At 41.1% G+C, this 18,657-nt stretch overlaps 1 protein-coding gene across 4 annotated transcripts in view; it reads right to left on the minus strand.

Moving 5' to 3' along the window:
- The window catches only part of ATP8A1 (ATPase phospholipid transporting 8A1), a 244,089-nt gene that overhangs the window by 211,034 nt on the left and 14,398 nt on the right, over nucleotides 1-18,657 (minus strand). For all 4 annotated transcript variants that reach the window (XM_088836319.1, XM_088836317.1, XM_088836318.1 and 1 more), the window contains exon 2: nucleotides 262-376. In XM_088836319.1, the coding sequence (XP_088692445.1) occupies nucleotides 262-376 (115 nt within the window). The remainder of the gene's footprint in view (nucleotides 1-261; nucleotides 377-18,657) is intronic.

Below are 18,657 nucleotides of genomic sequence, written 5' to 3' on the forward strand. Positions count from 1 at the left end.
CTTTCATTACTCAGATACTATATAATTGGCAGCATATGGCTGCTTAGCCTTTCTGCTCTTTCCTACTTCTAGATTCTTATTAACATCTATTGGCTAGAAGATAGAGATACAGCTGATCTGCACTCCTTCAGGAAGCTCTTAAATATTAAACTGACTTAATGAAAGCTCCTTGCAAGTATTTTCATTTCGGCCGGGCCGGGGAGATGCCCACCCAAGTTCTGCTGTGGTAGCTGGTCCCAATCATTCTTTGGTAGTTCCTACCTGACATGGTTATTGCAGAATTTTGTCAGCTGGGGCTGGTTGATGAATATAGTCCTTATTTCCTCCTGGTCAGCTAGTGACGTCTTCTCTGAAACATCATCAGTCTTCTCATAACCTTAGAGAGAAAGAGACCCTTATTTGATAAGAAATGCCTCATTGTATTAGCCAGACCAAAACCACATTTCCTAACTATCCTAGAGTCTAAAATCTGTTAAAAGCTATATGAAAGTGAAAGTCACTCAGTCGTGTCCGACTGTTTGCAACCCCATGGGCTATAGAGTCCATGGAATTCTCCAGGCCAGAATGCTGGAGTGGGTAGCCTTTCCCTTCTCCAGGGGATCTTCCCAACCCAGGAATCGAACCAGGGTCTCCTGCATTGCAGGTGGCTTCTTTACCAACTAAGCTATCAGGGAAGACCATATGTTCCCCCCTTATTGGTGCTGTTTCTGTTCTAATAAAAAGAAAAACTCCCCACATTTAACATTTCTACTACATTTATTAATAAAAGGCAGCATTTAAGAGTCATGTCAAAGCTGACCCAATTCAAAAACAGTAACATTCATTTTTAATTTGTATTCTTCCCCCAGAAATGTTCAACTTAGTTCCTTTCATTACATATAAACATGTGTCCAAAACAGCACAAAATTCTGAAATGGTTTATAGTTTTAGACAAGACTAACAACACAGAGGTAATGACAATACATTCTGAAATTTTAAACATACCATTTAATGCATTTCTGGTTTTTGTTCTATCTTTGTGGATAAAGATAGAGAAAAAGATAAACAGTTATGATTATACAGTGGAAGTGAGGAATAGATTTAAGGGTCTAGATCTGATAGAGTGCCTGATGAACTCTGGACGGAGGTTCGTGACATTGTACAGGAGATAGGGACCAAGACCATCCCCATGGAAAAGAAATGCAAAAAAGCAAAATGGCTGTCTGAGGAGGCCTTACAGATAGCTGTGAAAAGAAGAGAAGCGAAAAGCAAAGGAGAAAAGGAAAGATATAAGCATCTGAATGCAGAGTTCCAAAGAATGGCAAGGAGAGATAAGAAAGCCTTCCTCAGTGATCAATGCAAAGAAATAGAGGAAAACAACAGAATAGGAAAAACAAGAAATCTCTTCAAGAAAATTAGAGATTCCAAGGGAACATTTCATGCAAAGATGGGCTCGATAAAGGACAGAAATGGTAGGGACCTAACAGAAGCAGAAGATATTAAGAAGAGGTGGCAAGAATACACAGAAGAACTGTACAAAAAAGATCTTCACGACCAAGATAGTCACGATAACGTGATCACTGACCTAGAGCCAGACATCTTGGAATGTGAGGTCAAGTGGGCCTTAGAAAGCATCACTACGAACAAAGCTAGTGGTGGTGATGGAATTCCAGTTGAGCTCTTTCAAATCTTGAAAGATGATGCTGTGAAAGTGCTGCACTCAATATGCCAGCAAATTTGGAAAACTCAGCAGTGGCCACAGGACTGGAAAAGGTCAGTCTTCATTTCAATCCCAAAGAAAGGCAATGCCAAAGAATGCTCAAACTACCGCACAATTGCACTCATCTCACACGCTAGTAAAGTCATGCTCAAAATTCTCCAAGCCAGGCTTCAGCAATATGTGAACTGTGAACTCCCAGATGTTCAAGCAGGTTTTAGAAAAGGCAGAGGCACCAGAGATCAAATTGCCAACATCCGCTGGATCATGGAGAAAGCAAGAGAGCTCCAGAAAAATATCTATTTCTGCTTCATTGACTATGCCAAAGCCTTTGACTGTGTGGATCACAATAAACTGTGGAAAATTCTGAAAGAGATGGGAATACCAGACCACCTGACCTGCCTCTTGAGAAACCTGTATGCAGGTCAGGAAGTAACAGTCAGAACTTACATGGAACAACAGACTGGTTCCAAATAGGAAAAGGAGTGCGTCAAGGCTGTATATTGTCACCTTGCTTATTTAACTTATATGCAGAGTACATCATGAGGAACGCTGGGCTGGAAGAAGCACAAGCTGGAATCAAGATTGCTGGGAGAAATATCAATAACCTCAGATATGCAGATGACACTACCCTTATGGCAGAAAGTGAAGAGGAACTCAAAAGCCTCTTGATGAAAGTGAAAGAGGAGAGTGAAAAGGTTGGCTTGAAGCTCAACATTCAGAAAACAAAGATCATGGCATCTGGTCCCATCACTTCATGGGAAATAGATGGAAAAACAGTGGAAACAGTGTCAGACTTTATTTTTTTGGGCTCCAAAATCACTGCAGATGCTGATTGCAGCCAGGAAATTAAAAGACGCTTACTCCTTGGAAGGAAAGTTATGACCCACCTTGATAATATATTAAAAAGCAGAGACATTACTTTGCCAACGAAGGTCCGTCTAGTCAAGGCTATGGTTTTTCCCGTGGTCATGTATGGATGTGAGAGTTGGACTGTGAAGAAAGCTGATCGCTGAAGAATTGATGCTATTGAATTGTGGTGTTGGAGAAGACTCTTGAGAGTCCCTTGTACCGCCAGGAGATCCAACCAGTCCATTCTAAGGGAGATCGATCCTGGGTGTTCATTGGAAGGACTTATGCTAAAGCTGAAACTCCAATACTTTGGCCACCTCATGCGACGAGTTGACTCACTGGAAAAGACTCTGATGCTGGGAAAGGTTGGGGGCGGGAGGAGAAGGGGACGACGGAGAATGAGATGGCTGGATGGCATCACCGACTCTGTGGACATGAGTTTGAGTGAACTCCGGGAGTTGGTGATGGATAGGGAGGTCTGGAGTGCTGTGATTCATGGGGTCGCGGAGATTCGGACACGACTGAGCGACTGAACTGAACTGAAGGTTTAAACAGGTGACCACCACAAAGATCTAACTCACTATGATCATCTTAATCTTTCCAGTAACTAGAATTTATATTCACAGATGAATTTTAAGTTTCTTAAGATCATCTCCAGTCACCCCACAGACACTAAAACAATGTAAATAGATAACAGTCAATTTCAACTGGGTAACATCTTGCTGCAATGTTGACAACACTTTTTCATACAGCTTCGAGAAGAACAGAAAAAAATTAAACTACTTATTTTACTTTCTAGTGAGAAATAAATAAGACTGAATTAAATCGGTCCCTTACTCCTTTCTTAGAAAGAGTTGCCAACAGTACTTTATCTCAAAAACCCACTTTTCTTCTCTTTTCTGCCTTGCCAGTGCCAACTCCTCCCAAAAGCCCTGCCACTGGGAGGTCTCTTCTGAAGTATTGTCTGTGTTAAAGGCAGCAAGCCTTCCCTGTGTTCCCACAGGCCTCTGTACCTCCCTGTCCCTTGAGTCTGCCTCCTCTTTCAGAATGCAACTCCCTGGGGCAATTACTGGCTTGTCACTCAACTTCTAACACCAGTACCAACAAACAGCAAGTACCTAATAATTGTTTGCTGAATAAAAACCTAAGGACAAAGGAGTGGTTAGGTGGCCATTTTGAGAGCAAGTCAATCCTCTCCACCCACTGATAAAGTCACCAATCGCAGTGAAGTGCTGGTAACTACTCGTGCAATAAAAGTTTGCCAGTGGGGCTTTGTGCTGTAGTGTTAATCGCTCAGTTGTGTCCCACTCTTTGTGACCACATGGACCGTAGCTCCCAGGCTCCTCTGTCCATGGGATTCTCCAGGCAAGAATACTGGAGTGGGCAGTCTTTCCCTTCTGCAGGGGACCTTCCCAATTCAGGGATCGAACCTGGGTCTTCCACATTGCAAGCAGATTCTTTACCATCTGAACCACCAAGGAAGCCTTTGTTACTCTGTGAAATCAGAAAACATTTGGGCTTCCTACAAAGTGGAGGGAATATAGCATAGGGACCAGAAGGGAAAGAAACAGAGTCATGTGTGCAGATCAGTGCAAACAGGGCAAAGCTGCTGAAGAATATGCAAAAGGCAAAGTAAAGATGGGTGAGATGTGGCGCTGAAGAAGCGAGGAGGCCAGGTTTCAAAGGACCTCTCAGGCTTGTCAAGAAGTCTGGGTGGCATCCTCTGGTTGGCAGTGAGCCCCTGAAAGCTTTCTACGTAGAGAGATACAATATGACAGTCACATTGTATACTCATCACTCTGGAGGTCACATAGTTCCAAATTAGATACTGTCATGCTCATGGTGCAGTTTTAGACTTATTAGTAGCTTTGCCCATCCGTGGTCACACAGTTAATAATTATCAGTCACTGTGCCACGTTTTAAACACAATGGATTTTCCTCCCTAGTGTATACAATCAAAATTTCATATACGGATTGTCTTCTCCAAAAACTCATAGTTTGAAACCCTAACCCTGGATGTGATGTTATCAGGAGGAGAAACTTTTTCAAGAATATGGTGGGACCATAATAAGAGGAGTTAAAAGTTCCCCTTTTAAAAGAAGCCCAGAGAGATCCCTTACCCCCTCCACTTGTGAGGACATAGCAAGAAGATGGTCCTGTATTAACCAGAAGGTGGGCGCTCACCAGACACCAGATCTGCTAGTGCCTTGATTTTGGATTTCTCAGCCCCCATAAAAGGCTTCCCTAAAGGCTTCCCTACTGGCTCAGATGGCAGAAAATCTGCCTGCAGTGCAGGAGATTCAGGTTCGATCCCAGGGTCAGGAAGATCCTCTGAAGTAGGAAATGACAACCCACTCCAATATTCCTGTCTGGAGAATTCCATGGACAGGGGAGCCTGGTGGGCTACAGTCATGGGATCGCAATGAGTCGGACATGATTGAATGACTAACACACACACACAGCCTGTGCAGAGGACTCTGCTGCTAGCACGTGTTGATCTTACACAGAAAAAAGAAGGTGAGCTCATTTTCCCCTTTGCAAGTTCTTGGGAGCATCTCAACACGGTCCCCATGTACAAAAGCTACTGATGACCATGCCACCAAATACACAGTCCTTTTCTACATTTTGGATTCTCCAGAAGAATCACTCAGGCGTTTGTCGCACTGTCCTTAGTGTTCAATCAGGCATGTGACATCCACTAAAGCATCATTACTCTTCTGACACTAACAGTTCTACAGGGCAAACCTCTGCAGAAACCTTCACACAGCTAACACTTTAAGGATTAAAAACGAGCAAGGGCTTGATAGTGGCTTCTGAAATACCTCAGCTTATTTTGATGTGATACTCCCCAAAGTCTACAATGTCTTTTTTTTCCCTTTAGTTTTACTATTGAAAACTTGTTTTTACTTTATATTGATGTAAAGTTGATTAACAATTCAGGTGTATAGTGAAGTTATTCAGTGATACATATATTATACACGTATCCTTTTTCAAATTCTTTTCCCATTTAAGACCAGCAAGAATCAAACCAGTCTCCCCAAATAAACTACTCTAGGCCAACTTTTATGGAAATAAAGGAAAGGCCAAACAGTATAGACAATGATTCTCTAGTTCAGAATTCTGGATATGCTGAAAATTCCATATTTTGTGTTTTCAATATCCTAATTGATTATTTCCCCCATCAGAAAAGCAGTTGTTTTCTGTATTATAGTTTATTTCAATTAATAATAAAATTATTTAGTATTTCCTAAGCACATATCAACCTGGGGATTTTACTAGACCAAATTCTGCATTCTTGGTTATAAAATGACCAAATGCTACTTCAAGACTTTTGAAGGATCAGTTACTTCAGTATAAGGAAACACAGTCACACATGATTTTTAGTTACTGAAATGTACTACTAGATATTACTTTGTATTACTAAATAAGGATATAGAAGCAACAACCTGCTGCAGACTATTTCAATTTTCAAGAATAATTTTCATTATCAAGAAAACATAAGATGATTGTGGGACAGCATCTCAATCATGGCCCCAAAGCGAACACTTGGTTCATCCTCCCTGACGGCATTTATTATTAAACCTACTCGGTAGTTGTGAGGTGAGCTCTAGTTCTTCCACTAAGGACTTACGTGATCCTGTGCACATAATCCCTAAGGGCTATTGCCTTTCCTTGTAAAATGAGAAATGTAAGCAAATACAATAAGTCCCCTACATATGAACCCTCAAGTTGCAAAATTTCAAAGATGTGAACGCATTATAAACCTATTACAGTACAGTACTGTATAGCCGACTGTTGGCTTTATGAACAAACTGAACTTACGAACACTCTCTCTGAACAGAATTTGTTCCTATGTAGGGACTCACTGTAATCTGAAATTCTCTTTCAGCATTAAAATCCCGTGAAATTAGAATCTGCTGAGCACCAAGAAGAAAACAGTGAATACCTCACTTGTTCAGAAGAACAGGGAAATTAAAAAAAAATCTCCCTACTTGAGCCAGATGTTTCAGAGTAACAGCTGCTTTACATAATCAGCAGCCAAAACACAGGCATAAAATCAAATAGTGCTTTGTACTCCCAGTTGAATTTCCAATTTGAAAAGATAAGTAGTGACTACAGTCTGTTGCCAGCACCCACCTGGCACCCACCCACTGACCAGTGTCTACTGGGCTACCAAGTATGTTGACGCCTAGTTTTCCTTTCTGCCTCTGCTTAAATGCACACAGTATAATGAGTACAGAAGAAAAATGCTCAACAGTTAAGGTGAAAGACTTTGCACCCTCTCATACAATTACCCCAGAAGCACATCTCTGAAAATTTCCATTTCTTGTCATAAACATCATGACCCAATTTGCTCATTCATTCATTCAACATAGTTAAGGGTCTACGATGAACCAGTAATTTTTTTTTTAAAGCTGAAGAAACCGCTTAAAAGAAGGCTCCCTTCTCTTAGGAACTTACTTTCAAGAAGAAAGCAAGGTAACTACAGATCATGATATGTAGGATGAAGGAAGTAAAACAGGTGATTGACAAATGATGGACAGAACTCTTTGTGCCTCAGTTTCATCATCTATATGATGGACTTGATAATAATACCGACCTCAAAGGAGGGTTGTGAAGGACATGGTAGTTAATAGGTATAGAGAGCAATGCTTTGCATTCAATAAGAAGAGCTCAATAAATACTAGCTGTTCTCAATTTTGTTGCTGCTGTCATTACCGCTATTGGAGCTTTCTACTGAGCAGTAAGGGAAGGCCTCTCCAAGGAGAGGCGGAGCTGAGCCCTCTACGAGAAGAGATAAAAGTGTTAACCAAACCAGGGAAGAGCAGGAACAAGCCAAGGCGGCAAGAATGCCCTTGGCATTTCCAGAAACAGAAGGACCAGTGGTTGTGAACAGGGGGAGCCATCAAACAAGAAGGGACAGAGCCAGACTGGAAGAAACAATAAGAAACTTGAATTTATATCCTTCGTGTGGTAGGAATCCACAGAAAAGTTTCAGGCAGGAAGATCGTTTTGAGGCCAGGTTAATTGAGGCAAGACAGTGAGGTGTGGGTGAGACAGTGGTGACAGGGATGAAGTGGATTATACTTGGCATTTTTTGTGAGGTGGAGCTGGTCTGCCCCTCACAGCCGCTCCAAGTCTCTTATCATTTCATCCTGTTTGATGCCACGTGTACCCACTGTCTGATGCTGCAAACCAAAGCCCATGACTGGAAAGAAATTTAGGACTTTAAATACAGCAAGTGATTAACCACTTCGTAGAATTCTCTTTATAGCCAGAAAACTCTAGCCCTAGATAGCACACATCTTTTTCTAATTATATCAAGTTCGGCAATAATAACAGAAACACAGTCTAATCAAGGAAGGCATTATAGTGCTTGGGGGCATACACCATGAAGTCAGAGAGATGGTTTAGGTCCTTTAGTTGTGAGATATGGTTACCTTAGATGGATTACTTAGCTCTGACTGCCTACTTTCTTTCACAGGATTTTGTGCAGACTAAATGAGATAACGGATATGCAAAAAGCACTCCAGACAGTAAGTGCCTGGCTCTTCATGCACACATAAATAGTCCAGCCACTATTTTTCTTGTTGAAATAAAAAAGGCAGGCTGTGGGGAGAAGGAACAGGTTTTATAGTAAGATCTCTGTTCAGATTCAGATTATGACATTTCTATATAGCACTGGGGGCAAATTATTTTATATCAGAGCCTCAGCCTCCTCACATAAAATAGGGTTCACCTGAGGATTAAATGATAATATTAGCATTGTAGCACAATACTATCATCCAACTGGTCCCTGTCACCCTATCCTCTACCCAGAGATTATAAAGCTACTCTCTGCTTCAGAACATTTGAGATGAAAAAAACGAAAAGTCTTAGGGACCTACTGAAGCAGGTACTAATGTTGAAAATTTGGGAGGATAATATTTAATTAAAGTTGGGGCCAGTGAATAAATCTAGAGAGCAAAATAACAGATTTTACCCTATGATTTTATAAATTAATATCAAATAAGTACATGTTTTTCTAAAACTGTCATCCGTATGGGGTTATGCAACAGAAGCAGGGGTGGGTAGGTGGGAGGGAGAAGAGAACAAGACAGAAAACCATTCTGTTGCCTGGTAATATGGTTATGAACCAGGATGCTTTTGCAGGCTTGACTTGATCACAATTTTAAGTAAGGCTGCAAATGGAATCAGAATATATATATGGCCTCCTAAACATATTTAGGAGAGTCCAACTATTCATATATATCCTTTTACTCAGTGGCTTCTAATATTAGACACCAAAGAGACCGTATTGACTGCCTGCATTTCCTGAGCTAGAATGAAATCTTTAGACAACAGTCTAATATAAAAATACTAACTAGAAAACTAGCCAGAGACTTTAAAGGTACAACTGAAGAATTTAGGTGTGACTAAAGTTACGTGCTACTCAGTAGGAAGTTATGAGTATTACCCATGGTCCTTTCCAAGGTTTAATAGGTTTTTGTTTTGTTCACTGGGGAAAATAAAAATAAATTAAAAGTCCTCATTTAATAGTTTTTTGGTTTTGGTTCAAGTGTCTGGAGTAAAACAATCTTTGGTTGAACAATTTAGACATTAGTATTTTAGTTACTGCGTTTTTAGTGGTTACCATATATATTGTTTATATAATTAGAAATACAGAAGCAGTTACTAGAGCTACCGAAGAGATTTGAAGTCCCATATTCTGCATTGTTGGGGTGGAACAGTCATTTCAAACATTCGATTGTGAGCCTGACTGCAGCTGTTTCCAGACAGAGAGGGAACAAAAGGAAGGAACCACTACTCTGGCAGCAATGAACTGGGAGCTTTAAAGGTTAAAACTTTCGTACTACAATTTCAAACATGGCATTGAAGAAATAAACACCTTTGAAAGCATGGAAATTAAATAGAAGCTACTCAGCAATGCATCTCAAATTTCTACACCATGACTACAATAACCAGAGGGGAAATGAAACTTTCAATTGCATCAATACACCTTCTTGTTCCAAATATTGATTCAGGCTCTATACAGTGAACATCTGCTGATGGTTCCAGTTCAGCGTCTGCTTCTCCTGAAAAGAGTTGTTGGTTTTCCTTGGAGAACTCCCCTACCCTTACTGTAGGCAGTGGGACCGGTCCCTCAAAATACAATTCCCCTTTTTGACTTAAAGGTGGGCACATGACCCATGCTAAGCTAATCACAGGCAATTTGCTGTCTTGACATATGAAAAGGCTAATAAGCACGGATAAGACGGATTCTGAGGCCAGTCCATTAGCCCAGCTGCTTTGCATGCTCCTTGATCTTCCTGGAAAAGCTTTTCACTTGATTCTGGGAACTATTCTACCTACTTGAATATTATGCTCAGCTTCCATAGTATGAATTTAAGCCGAGGCATTTCAGTCCTCTGCTAGAAGCCAAGTCCTGTTCCAATATCCATTTAATTATGCAGGTGGGCACTGACACTGGACCCACATCTGGCATCTCTTCTTCAAGGAGCTGAACCCTATTCTCTGTTCCCCAGTCAAGCGGGCTTTTCCGCTCTGCATGGGACAATGACTTGGAACCACAAGCAATTACCCTGCCCCCCAAATATCATGAAGCTGCCTGGAACCCTTCCCAACACACCCTGCTTGATGGATCAGATCTCCTCTGATGTTAAGAGCTGCCCTATCCAAGTCCTGAGTCCAATACATTCTACAGGTCTTTCCACCCTAAGGAAGTTGCACAACAGTCAAAAAGCTTCCCACACACCCGGCTTCTTCTCCTTTACCCTCTTGTTCATGCAATTGTGATGTTAGCTCATTATCTTCAAGCCCATTTAAGTTATAACAAAATGCCATAACAAAGAATATCCACTTACCCAGATGATGTAAAACAGTTATCGGTTTCAAAAAATTGCTTCTCATGTTACAAAAGAGTTCACTCCCCACCCCCAACAATTCTCATAATGACGAAGAATCTTTGCTTCTCATAAGGAGGACTGCTGAAGGTCAGAGGGCCAGTGAGTTGAGAAGCCAGGGTAACATTTGGAAATGGGCTAAGTCCAAGTCACTTCTAGAGCTTTAACACTGGTGGATGCATTTATTCATTCAATAGTTAGGCTTGACCTAACCTCTCCCTCTGACCCCATTTCTCCTCTACTGGCCCTATTCCACCTCAACATAGTTTTCCCAACCATGACTTTCTCCTACCTCGTGGGTACTATTAGATGTCAAAGCAGTCTCCCTAATCAATCTTCCTTGAAGTATCATCTGAAAAAGCTTTGAATATACAGTGGTCTTTTGACCACTCCAATATTAATCTGTTCACCTATATCCTGAGGTATACGTCAACTGAGAATAATAATACTAGATATTATAGATGTACCTGACTTAAACACTGAGAACAGCACAGGCATGAGGGCACATGTCTCTCAGGTATGCTATTCTAATATGGAGAAGTAACATAAATAACACTTCAAGGAAGTCCCTTGCATGCAATAAGTGTTTACTAAATTTTCTATTTTATTATCAGGCATCTAAAAACTCACCGAATTTTATAGTCTTATCTCCGTCCTGATACCCATGAATATATCTTCCTATCAGGACCTATCATTACCATACATGGTTAAGTGATATTTTTCTTTAAGTGTATTTTTGGGAACTGATCTAAAAATTAACAAGTGTGAAAATCGACATTATTTCTTGTTTAAAACAGGAAAAAAAAGTGGTTTAACACTCCCTGTACTCATGCTGAACTGCAACAAGCTCCAAAATAGCACAGCAAATTCTGAGTGACAGACACCGAAAAAAGTATTCCTGACGTTCAGGGGAAAGGCTAATCTTAAGCAGTATTACACGGCAACCTACCTATGCACGCCTAGTGTTGGGCCTCACACACAGTAAGCACTCAATTTCCCAGCTTTGGATACTAACCTAGAAAAACAATCATCTTGGGCATGCTGAGTTATTGCAAATACTAAAGAAAACACTAATGCCAAATCATACTTAATAGTAAAAGGAGAAGAATGAAAGATAAAAGAAACATAATGATTTCCCCTTAGGGATATTCCACAGATCCTTTGGTCAGACAGAAGAATAAGTGATATGTTCCCAATATAGATTAAACATTGGCACAGAAACAAACCGAGCTAGCAATGAAGGGTTTCAACCACCAGACACACATCAGGCATCTCCTAGAAGCCTCAATTAGCTAAAAGCATCATTGACTCGTCTTGGCAGCAAACTCATCACTTGAGAAGGTATAGGAAATAAGATGAGGAATTGTTACTACAGGCTGGATTCTAATCAATGCAGAAGTGATAAAGTTTGAAAAACCCAACTGTACCAAGGAACTTTTGGTAGTTGGAGGGGAATACCAGGCTAAGCCAGATATGTTCTAGATTAAGAGGATGTATTTCAAATTAGTATCAAGACCCAAAAGGGCAAGAAGTCCGGAAAGCTGAAGTAACATGCTGACAAACTGTGAAAGGTCCTGTCTTGGGGAAAAGAGAGGTGTGGTCAGAGACCACTGTTGCAGCATAACATGGTCTTGGACCAGGAAAAGTAGATGAAAAGATCATGGGAAAGGTTGGAAATAGGCTCACATGTTCAACAGCAAATAGCAACAGATGCACAGACACCTAAGAATGGAGGAAAAGTGTTTTTTAAAAATGTTAAGAGACTACAAAAGCGTTTCCTTGCTTCCTTTGCAATACAGTAAATTCATGGGCTAGGTCCACTGCCTGAAATGGACGGTGTGATGTTAACAGATCATAAGAAGCAGAACTCCTCAATTCCTACTTCTCCTCCTTCACTTCATTTGGCATCAAGGATAATTATCCTAAAACTAGGAAGGTCAGAATGAATAGTAGTTGGAGGAACTAACGCAAAAGAGATGGCAGGGAATTATTTTAAAAAGAAAAAAAGACAAGGCAGTACCTAGCTGCTCTAAATATTGATAGATTCATATTTTGTAGCGTGTGCATGTATACACATATACAATATTTTTAAAACTGTGAGAACTTGCAGAATAGTTAAATAAAGTGTTACTAATCACAGAAGAACCATGGGAAAGGGCAAAGTGTTTTAAAAAGGAAAGTAGATGGATTCTGTACATTATAAACCACTGCTCATGAAGAGTGTAGTCTACAGTCACGCTTTCAAAGTTCACAGATTTTAATAATGGGATCTACAGCTTCTAAAGGATTTATGGTAATTTTTAAAAATAGTTAATTTGAAAGTTAAAAGGAATACTCTCCTTTTGCATTGAGAATTCAGCTAATATTAAGTAGCGGGGGTCATTGTTTTTAAAGTGGTGTTTCTCATACCCAAAATGTAAGTCAGAGACTGAAGGGAATTTTTTTCCCTATAAAAAAAGGTCCTTTGTGCATGTGTGCTAAGTCACTTAAGTCGTGTCCAACTCTTCGAGACCCTTATGCACTGCAGCCCGCCAGGCTCCTCTGTCCATAGGATTCTCCAGGCAAGAATACTGGAGTGGGTTGCGGGACCCTCCTCCAGGGAAATAAGGTCCTTTACACTACCTAAACCTGAAAAATAATGTTATTGGCCAAATCCTTAGCATTCTGTACTTCAACAAGACGAGACACACCCTGTCCTTAACAAAATGAGACACTGGATCCCAAGATTAGGTAATGATGTAGATTCACTACTGGTTGACAAACATTCATAAAGGAACTTCTACTGAAGCTTTCCTTTGGTTCCCCTCTTCTTTCAAGCCCTCCTGATGGAGCCTTCCTTGGGTCACCCTTGGCTCCTGCCCCTACTCCCCTCTCCTGGCTTAGTTATCTGACCCTGGGTACCAGGGTCAACAGGGGCACCTGACTGGCAGGGCCAGTTGGACTTCTTTCTGGGAAAGTGGACTTGTGGTCTGGAGACACTAGCAGACAGACTCGGCACTGGGCAGGGACCAGGCTGGGCGTGGAGAGTCAGGGAGTCAGGCTGCGGGGGGTGATGCCCCCACCCCCCCATGATGCCACATGGATGGCAAAGATATGAAGACAATGGAGTAGATTACAGAGAACAAACAAGGGCAACTCTGGATAGAATAAGAGACCCCAGAGCCTGAGTCCCATGGGGCTCCTCTATGATGCAAGGGGATCGCTGGATAGTTAAATAGATGCATAACTTCCTGAGGGATCTGGAGCTAGACTGCCTGAGTTCCAATGAGACAGGATAACATACATGGTACGATTAGTAAATATGCAAATGACATGCAAGAATCAATTCAGGAAGATTTTGGGAGGTTGAATAAATTGAAGAACCTACACTAATGCCTAAAAAAATCAACTGTGTAAATATAATGTGGAGCATATTTGGCCCAGCAAGACATGTAGGAGACAAATGGTTTAATCACTTTTATTGCTTTCTTAGCAAGAGAGAACTTGCTAAGAATTAGAACTGTCTGAGAGTGGAAAGGGCTGTTTCACAAGGGGGTGTGATTCCTGTCACTGAGAGGTTTTTGAGCCAGAGCTGGATAACCAAACGCCAGCAGGCTATATCAGGGACAGTGCACACAGTTCCCTCCACCCAGAATTCCATGATGTCATCTTTTTAAAAAGTTTTTTTTTTTTTTCCAAAAAGACAGTTATGAAGTCATCAGAGAACCACTAAGATAGTGCCAATGCACAAGCAAGTTTTAACCACTTTGTATATGGAAAAAAAATAGTTGAATTAGTTGATAAAAATGCTTGCAGAATAGGTAACCCCGTTAATTTCACTGCAACACAATCATAGGAAGATAGAACTGAATTAAAGTTCTGAATAAGTCAGTCTTTGAAGCATATTGGAAAAAGGAATAATAAGCAATCATGAAGTTATCTGAATTATTACAACCTTTACTTTTATAGCTATTGATGCATTTTACAATAGAAAAACAGGTGGACAGGCTAATAGTCTTCTGATTCCAAGACTAGTTCTCATTTTATCAAAAGAAACAGAAACACCCATTTACATCATTTTGCTGCTGCACTGTTCTCAGAATAAGTCAGTGGAATTTGATGGGCACCTGCTTATCTCCATTGTGCTTTTGCAAGAGAGAAAAATATAATTCACCATTGTTTTTTAAACATTGTCTCAAGTGTCAAAAACACCCAGTGAAGAAACTAAAGCCTACCTGCTAATTTGTGGTTTGGGAGCAGTCAGCACAGCACACCCAGTACCATGAATCACCATGAGCAAGAACGGCTTTTTACTCCACAGAACTGGATACTACCCAGCATTAGGAAAGAGGTGAAGCTTTCCTCTGCCTATTGATGACAAGCTGTGTCACAACTGGGCATGTGAAATAGCCAACAAGTCCTCGAACCCAGCTAGAAAAATAGGGCATCCCTAAGGGGTCACTGGGGAGCTCCACCACGACCCTGGCAGCATGGTGTCTGTCTTGACAGTGGAGTGGAGCCACAAGTGGCTGGGGGATGGCTCAGCTGCTGTGAGCGCTGTGGGGGTGGTGGTAAAGAACCCACCAAGACTGGTTAGGCAAGACAGGCTCAGAGAAACCAGAGTCAGCGGCACAAAAGCACGGAAGGCACAGTTGCCTTCGGTTTGTCAGGATGTGGCTCAAACAGGAGAGAGAAACCGCCACTAAGCAGATTATACCACGATGTATGAGTGACAGCAGGTGGGCTGCAAAGACTTCACAGACCAAGCTCAGTGCTGGCTGACATTAAAGGATACCTACATATGTGTGCAGCTGCCATCAGCCCTACCCAATTCACAGGCAGAACAGGAACGGTGAGAGGACAGATTGCTTCAGGATGCTTCAAGAACCTTCTGACACCATAAATAAAAATCACCCAGTGCAGAAAGAGCCTCATAATGCAATTCCTGTGCCTCCACATGCTACCACCACTAATTACAAATATGAAATCAGCCCCTCAGGACTTCCCTGGTGGCTCAGGGGTTGAGAATCCACCTTCCAATGCAGGGGATACAGGTTCGATCCCTAGTTGCGGAACTAAGATCCCATGTGCTGTGGGGCAACTAAGCCCATACGCTATAACTACCGAGCCTTTGTGCTCTAGAGCCGGCACTCCTCAACAAGAGAAAGTGTATGTGCTACAACAAAGAGCCAGCAGTCAAAATAATGAATAAATTAATAAACATAAAAAGTAAATTTCCCCCATGTCTTAAAAAAAAAGAAATCAGCCCCTTAGATCTGCTGGAGTATCTGCGACCATTGCTGAGCAAAGTGCAATGGGCCTGGACATGATAATAAGAAAACTCCATGAGATTTCAAAACCATGCCAGCATGTTAAAAGCTCAGCTTCCAAAATCTGAACAGCTTGATCTTATCCCTATCACTCACCAGATGCAGGTTCAAGTAACATTTGCTTAGCATCTACTTTATAGCAAGTGTTTTAATTTTGCACTCTGAAAGATGTTCCTGCAGCGTGGAACACCTCAAGAGCCAAAAGAACACAATGATGACATAAAGACTATTCTCATCAACTCTGATTATGGAGTGAAAAGTCTCTGCAACAGAATGATCAGTTCCAGAGAGATGAATCCATAGGGTTCCTGGGTGTCCAAAAAAACAAGAGTGATCAGTTCCAAAGAGATGAATCCATACTGCTTCCAGATGTCAAAAATGCATAGCAACAAGGAATAGGCCCCGATAGCTCAGCTGGTAAAGAATCCACCCACAATGCAGGAGACCCTGGTTCGATTCCTGAGTCGGGAAGATCCCCTGGAGAAGGGATAGGCTACCCACTCCAGTATTCATGGCCTTCCCTGGTGGCTCAGCTGGTAAAGAATGTACCTACAATGTGGGAGAACTGGGTTCAATCCCTGGGTTGGGAAGATCCCCTGGAGGAGCGCATGGCAACCCATTCCAGTATTCTTGCCTGGAGAATTCCATGAACAGAGGAGCCTGGAGGGCTACTGTCCATGGGGTCTCAGGGTCAGACACAACTGAGCGACTAAGCATAGTACACAGCACAAGATACTAATAGTTATGTTTACTGAATTTCTAAAGAAAACTGAAAGAAAGGAAGATAGAGGAAGGAGATCGAATTAGGGATAAAAGCCATCTTCTTTCCAAAAAGAAAAAAAAAAAAGTATTGAAACATACCTATTTTGGCACACGTGGATCTTCTCACTCTTTTCTAAGATGCAAGGAGGTTTTTAGTCCTTTATCCCAGTGTTTTCTATTTTAATAAATGGTGCCATCATTTTGAGTTTAGGGCCCCAAACCTGCAACATCCTTAACACTCTACTTCCTACCCACCAATAAATCTGTTAGATCTACCTTCAAACTATATTATAAATCTGACCACATCTGTACCTAGTAGTCCAAGCCACAATCACCATTATTTGCTCAACTTCTACCCCATGATGAAATCAGAATCTCTTGAGGCAAAATCCAAGGATCAGCTATTTTGAAGCTCCTCAGAAGATTCCAATGTGCAGTCGGGCTTGGTCTACTCTCTAGCCAGGAGACTGATGATTTATGGGTAGGTTTTATTGTATTTGGGGAAAGCGAAACAGGAGTCTTAGAGGGGTTATATGACTTGTCCAAGGCCACAGAGCTCAGAAGATCCCAAAGTCAGATATCGATCGCTCCAGGCCCTTTGGGAGCCCTGAGTGCCTTATTTCCTTTTCCGTCCAGGCAATTATTTACAGAGCAGTACCTTAAGATACTTAGGGAAGCGGGACAGCACTAAATGAGTCAGTCTCCAGTTTTGTCTACTCTCTAAGTGGCTACTATGTCAAATAGTAGGGTACCAAACGGGCTAAAAACACATGAAGTATAAACAGTAAAGATGATGATTCTATTAGTTTGAGTCAATAGAATTATTTTAAAAGACAATTCCAGCTGAATATATGCGAAAATGTCTGACATCTTATAAAGAAAACTATCAAACTATCAATTCAAACTGAAGACTTGGTATTCAGACTTAGTTAAAATTAAAAAATAGGAGACGTTCACTCACTCGAAAGTCACTTAATAAAATCAAGAGGAATTCAGCACAGTACCGGGGGAGATTAAGAGGGCCTTCTTCCTTCTTTGCTAATTACATTCAAGTCAACAAAAGGCCAACCCATGTAATGATTCTTTCACTGAACTTTAAACCAAAATACACGAATGAGCTGCCATCTGGGGTTAAACTGAGCCAGTGATTCAGAACTCCATCCCCCTCCTCCAATCAAATTCTGGTTTCTTTTGAAAAAAGACTTCCATCTGTGGAGTACAAGTAACATTATAACCTAAAAAAGAAAAGTCTAAATGCAGAAACTACAAGGATAGAAGAGAATTAAAAAAAAAAAAAAATCCCACAAAGGTTGGATATAATACACTTGACCTAAGGCACAATAGGGGCTTAACTGGTGGCTCAGGGGTAAAGAATCCAACTCCCAATGCAGGAGATGCAGGTTCAATCCCTGGTTGGGAAGATCCCCTGCAGAAGGAAATGTCAACCCACTCCAGTATTCTTGCCTGGGAAATCTCATGGACAGAGGAGCCTGGCAGGCTACAGTCCATGAGGTCGCAGGAGTCAGACACAAATTAGTGACTAAACAACAAAACAAGGGACTATGGAGTTTGTTTTCTACTCCTAGAAGTTTGAAATCATCATCATCACATCCTGAAGCCAGATCCCAGCACCCATCCAGGAGGCCACAGAGAAATCATACTGGCTACATTAAGAGTTTCAAAATGAGCTTCATTTTAGAAACCAGGGAAGGCAGGTAAATTGAGGTTTGTGCTAAGTTTTGTTTTCTTTACATTAACCTGCAAAACATCTATTAACATCGGGGTGAGATAAATTAATAATTGTAGACTAATTGTTAATAGAAAATGAATCCCTTGAAAATATAGGAGCCACAGAGGTTTTAGAAACTTTTACTGATTTGTTAAGGTATTTCTTCCAGGTGCAAATAACTACACACATGTAGGCTACAAATACAGGGTGAAATAGAAAGATGAAGTACAACATACTAAAAGTAAGTAGGTTAGCAAACACCAGAAATGACATTGCAGAGAGGCTCACATTCATCAAGCTCCCAGAGTAGATACAGAACCAGCTAAAAATAAATGGGATGTGTTTACTCTTCATTTGGTTGTACTGAATTAACTGTTTAATTCAGAATTTTAAAGAAAGTCTTCA

The sequence above is a fragment of the Moschus berezovskii genome, chromosome 5 (assembly GCF_049115385.1).
Source record: "Moschus berezovskii isolate FMDL1 chromosome 5, NW_MosBer_1.0, whole genome shotgun sequence".
NCBI lineage: Eukaryota > Metazoa > Chordata > Mammalia > Artiodactyla > Moschidae > Moschus > Moschus berezovskii.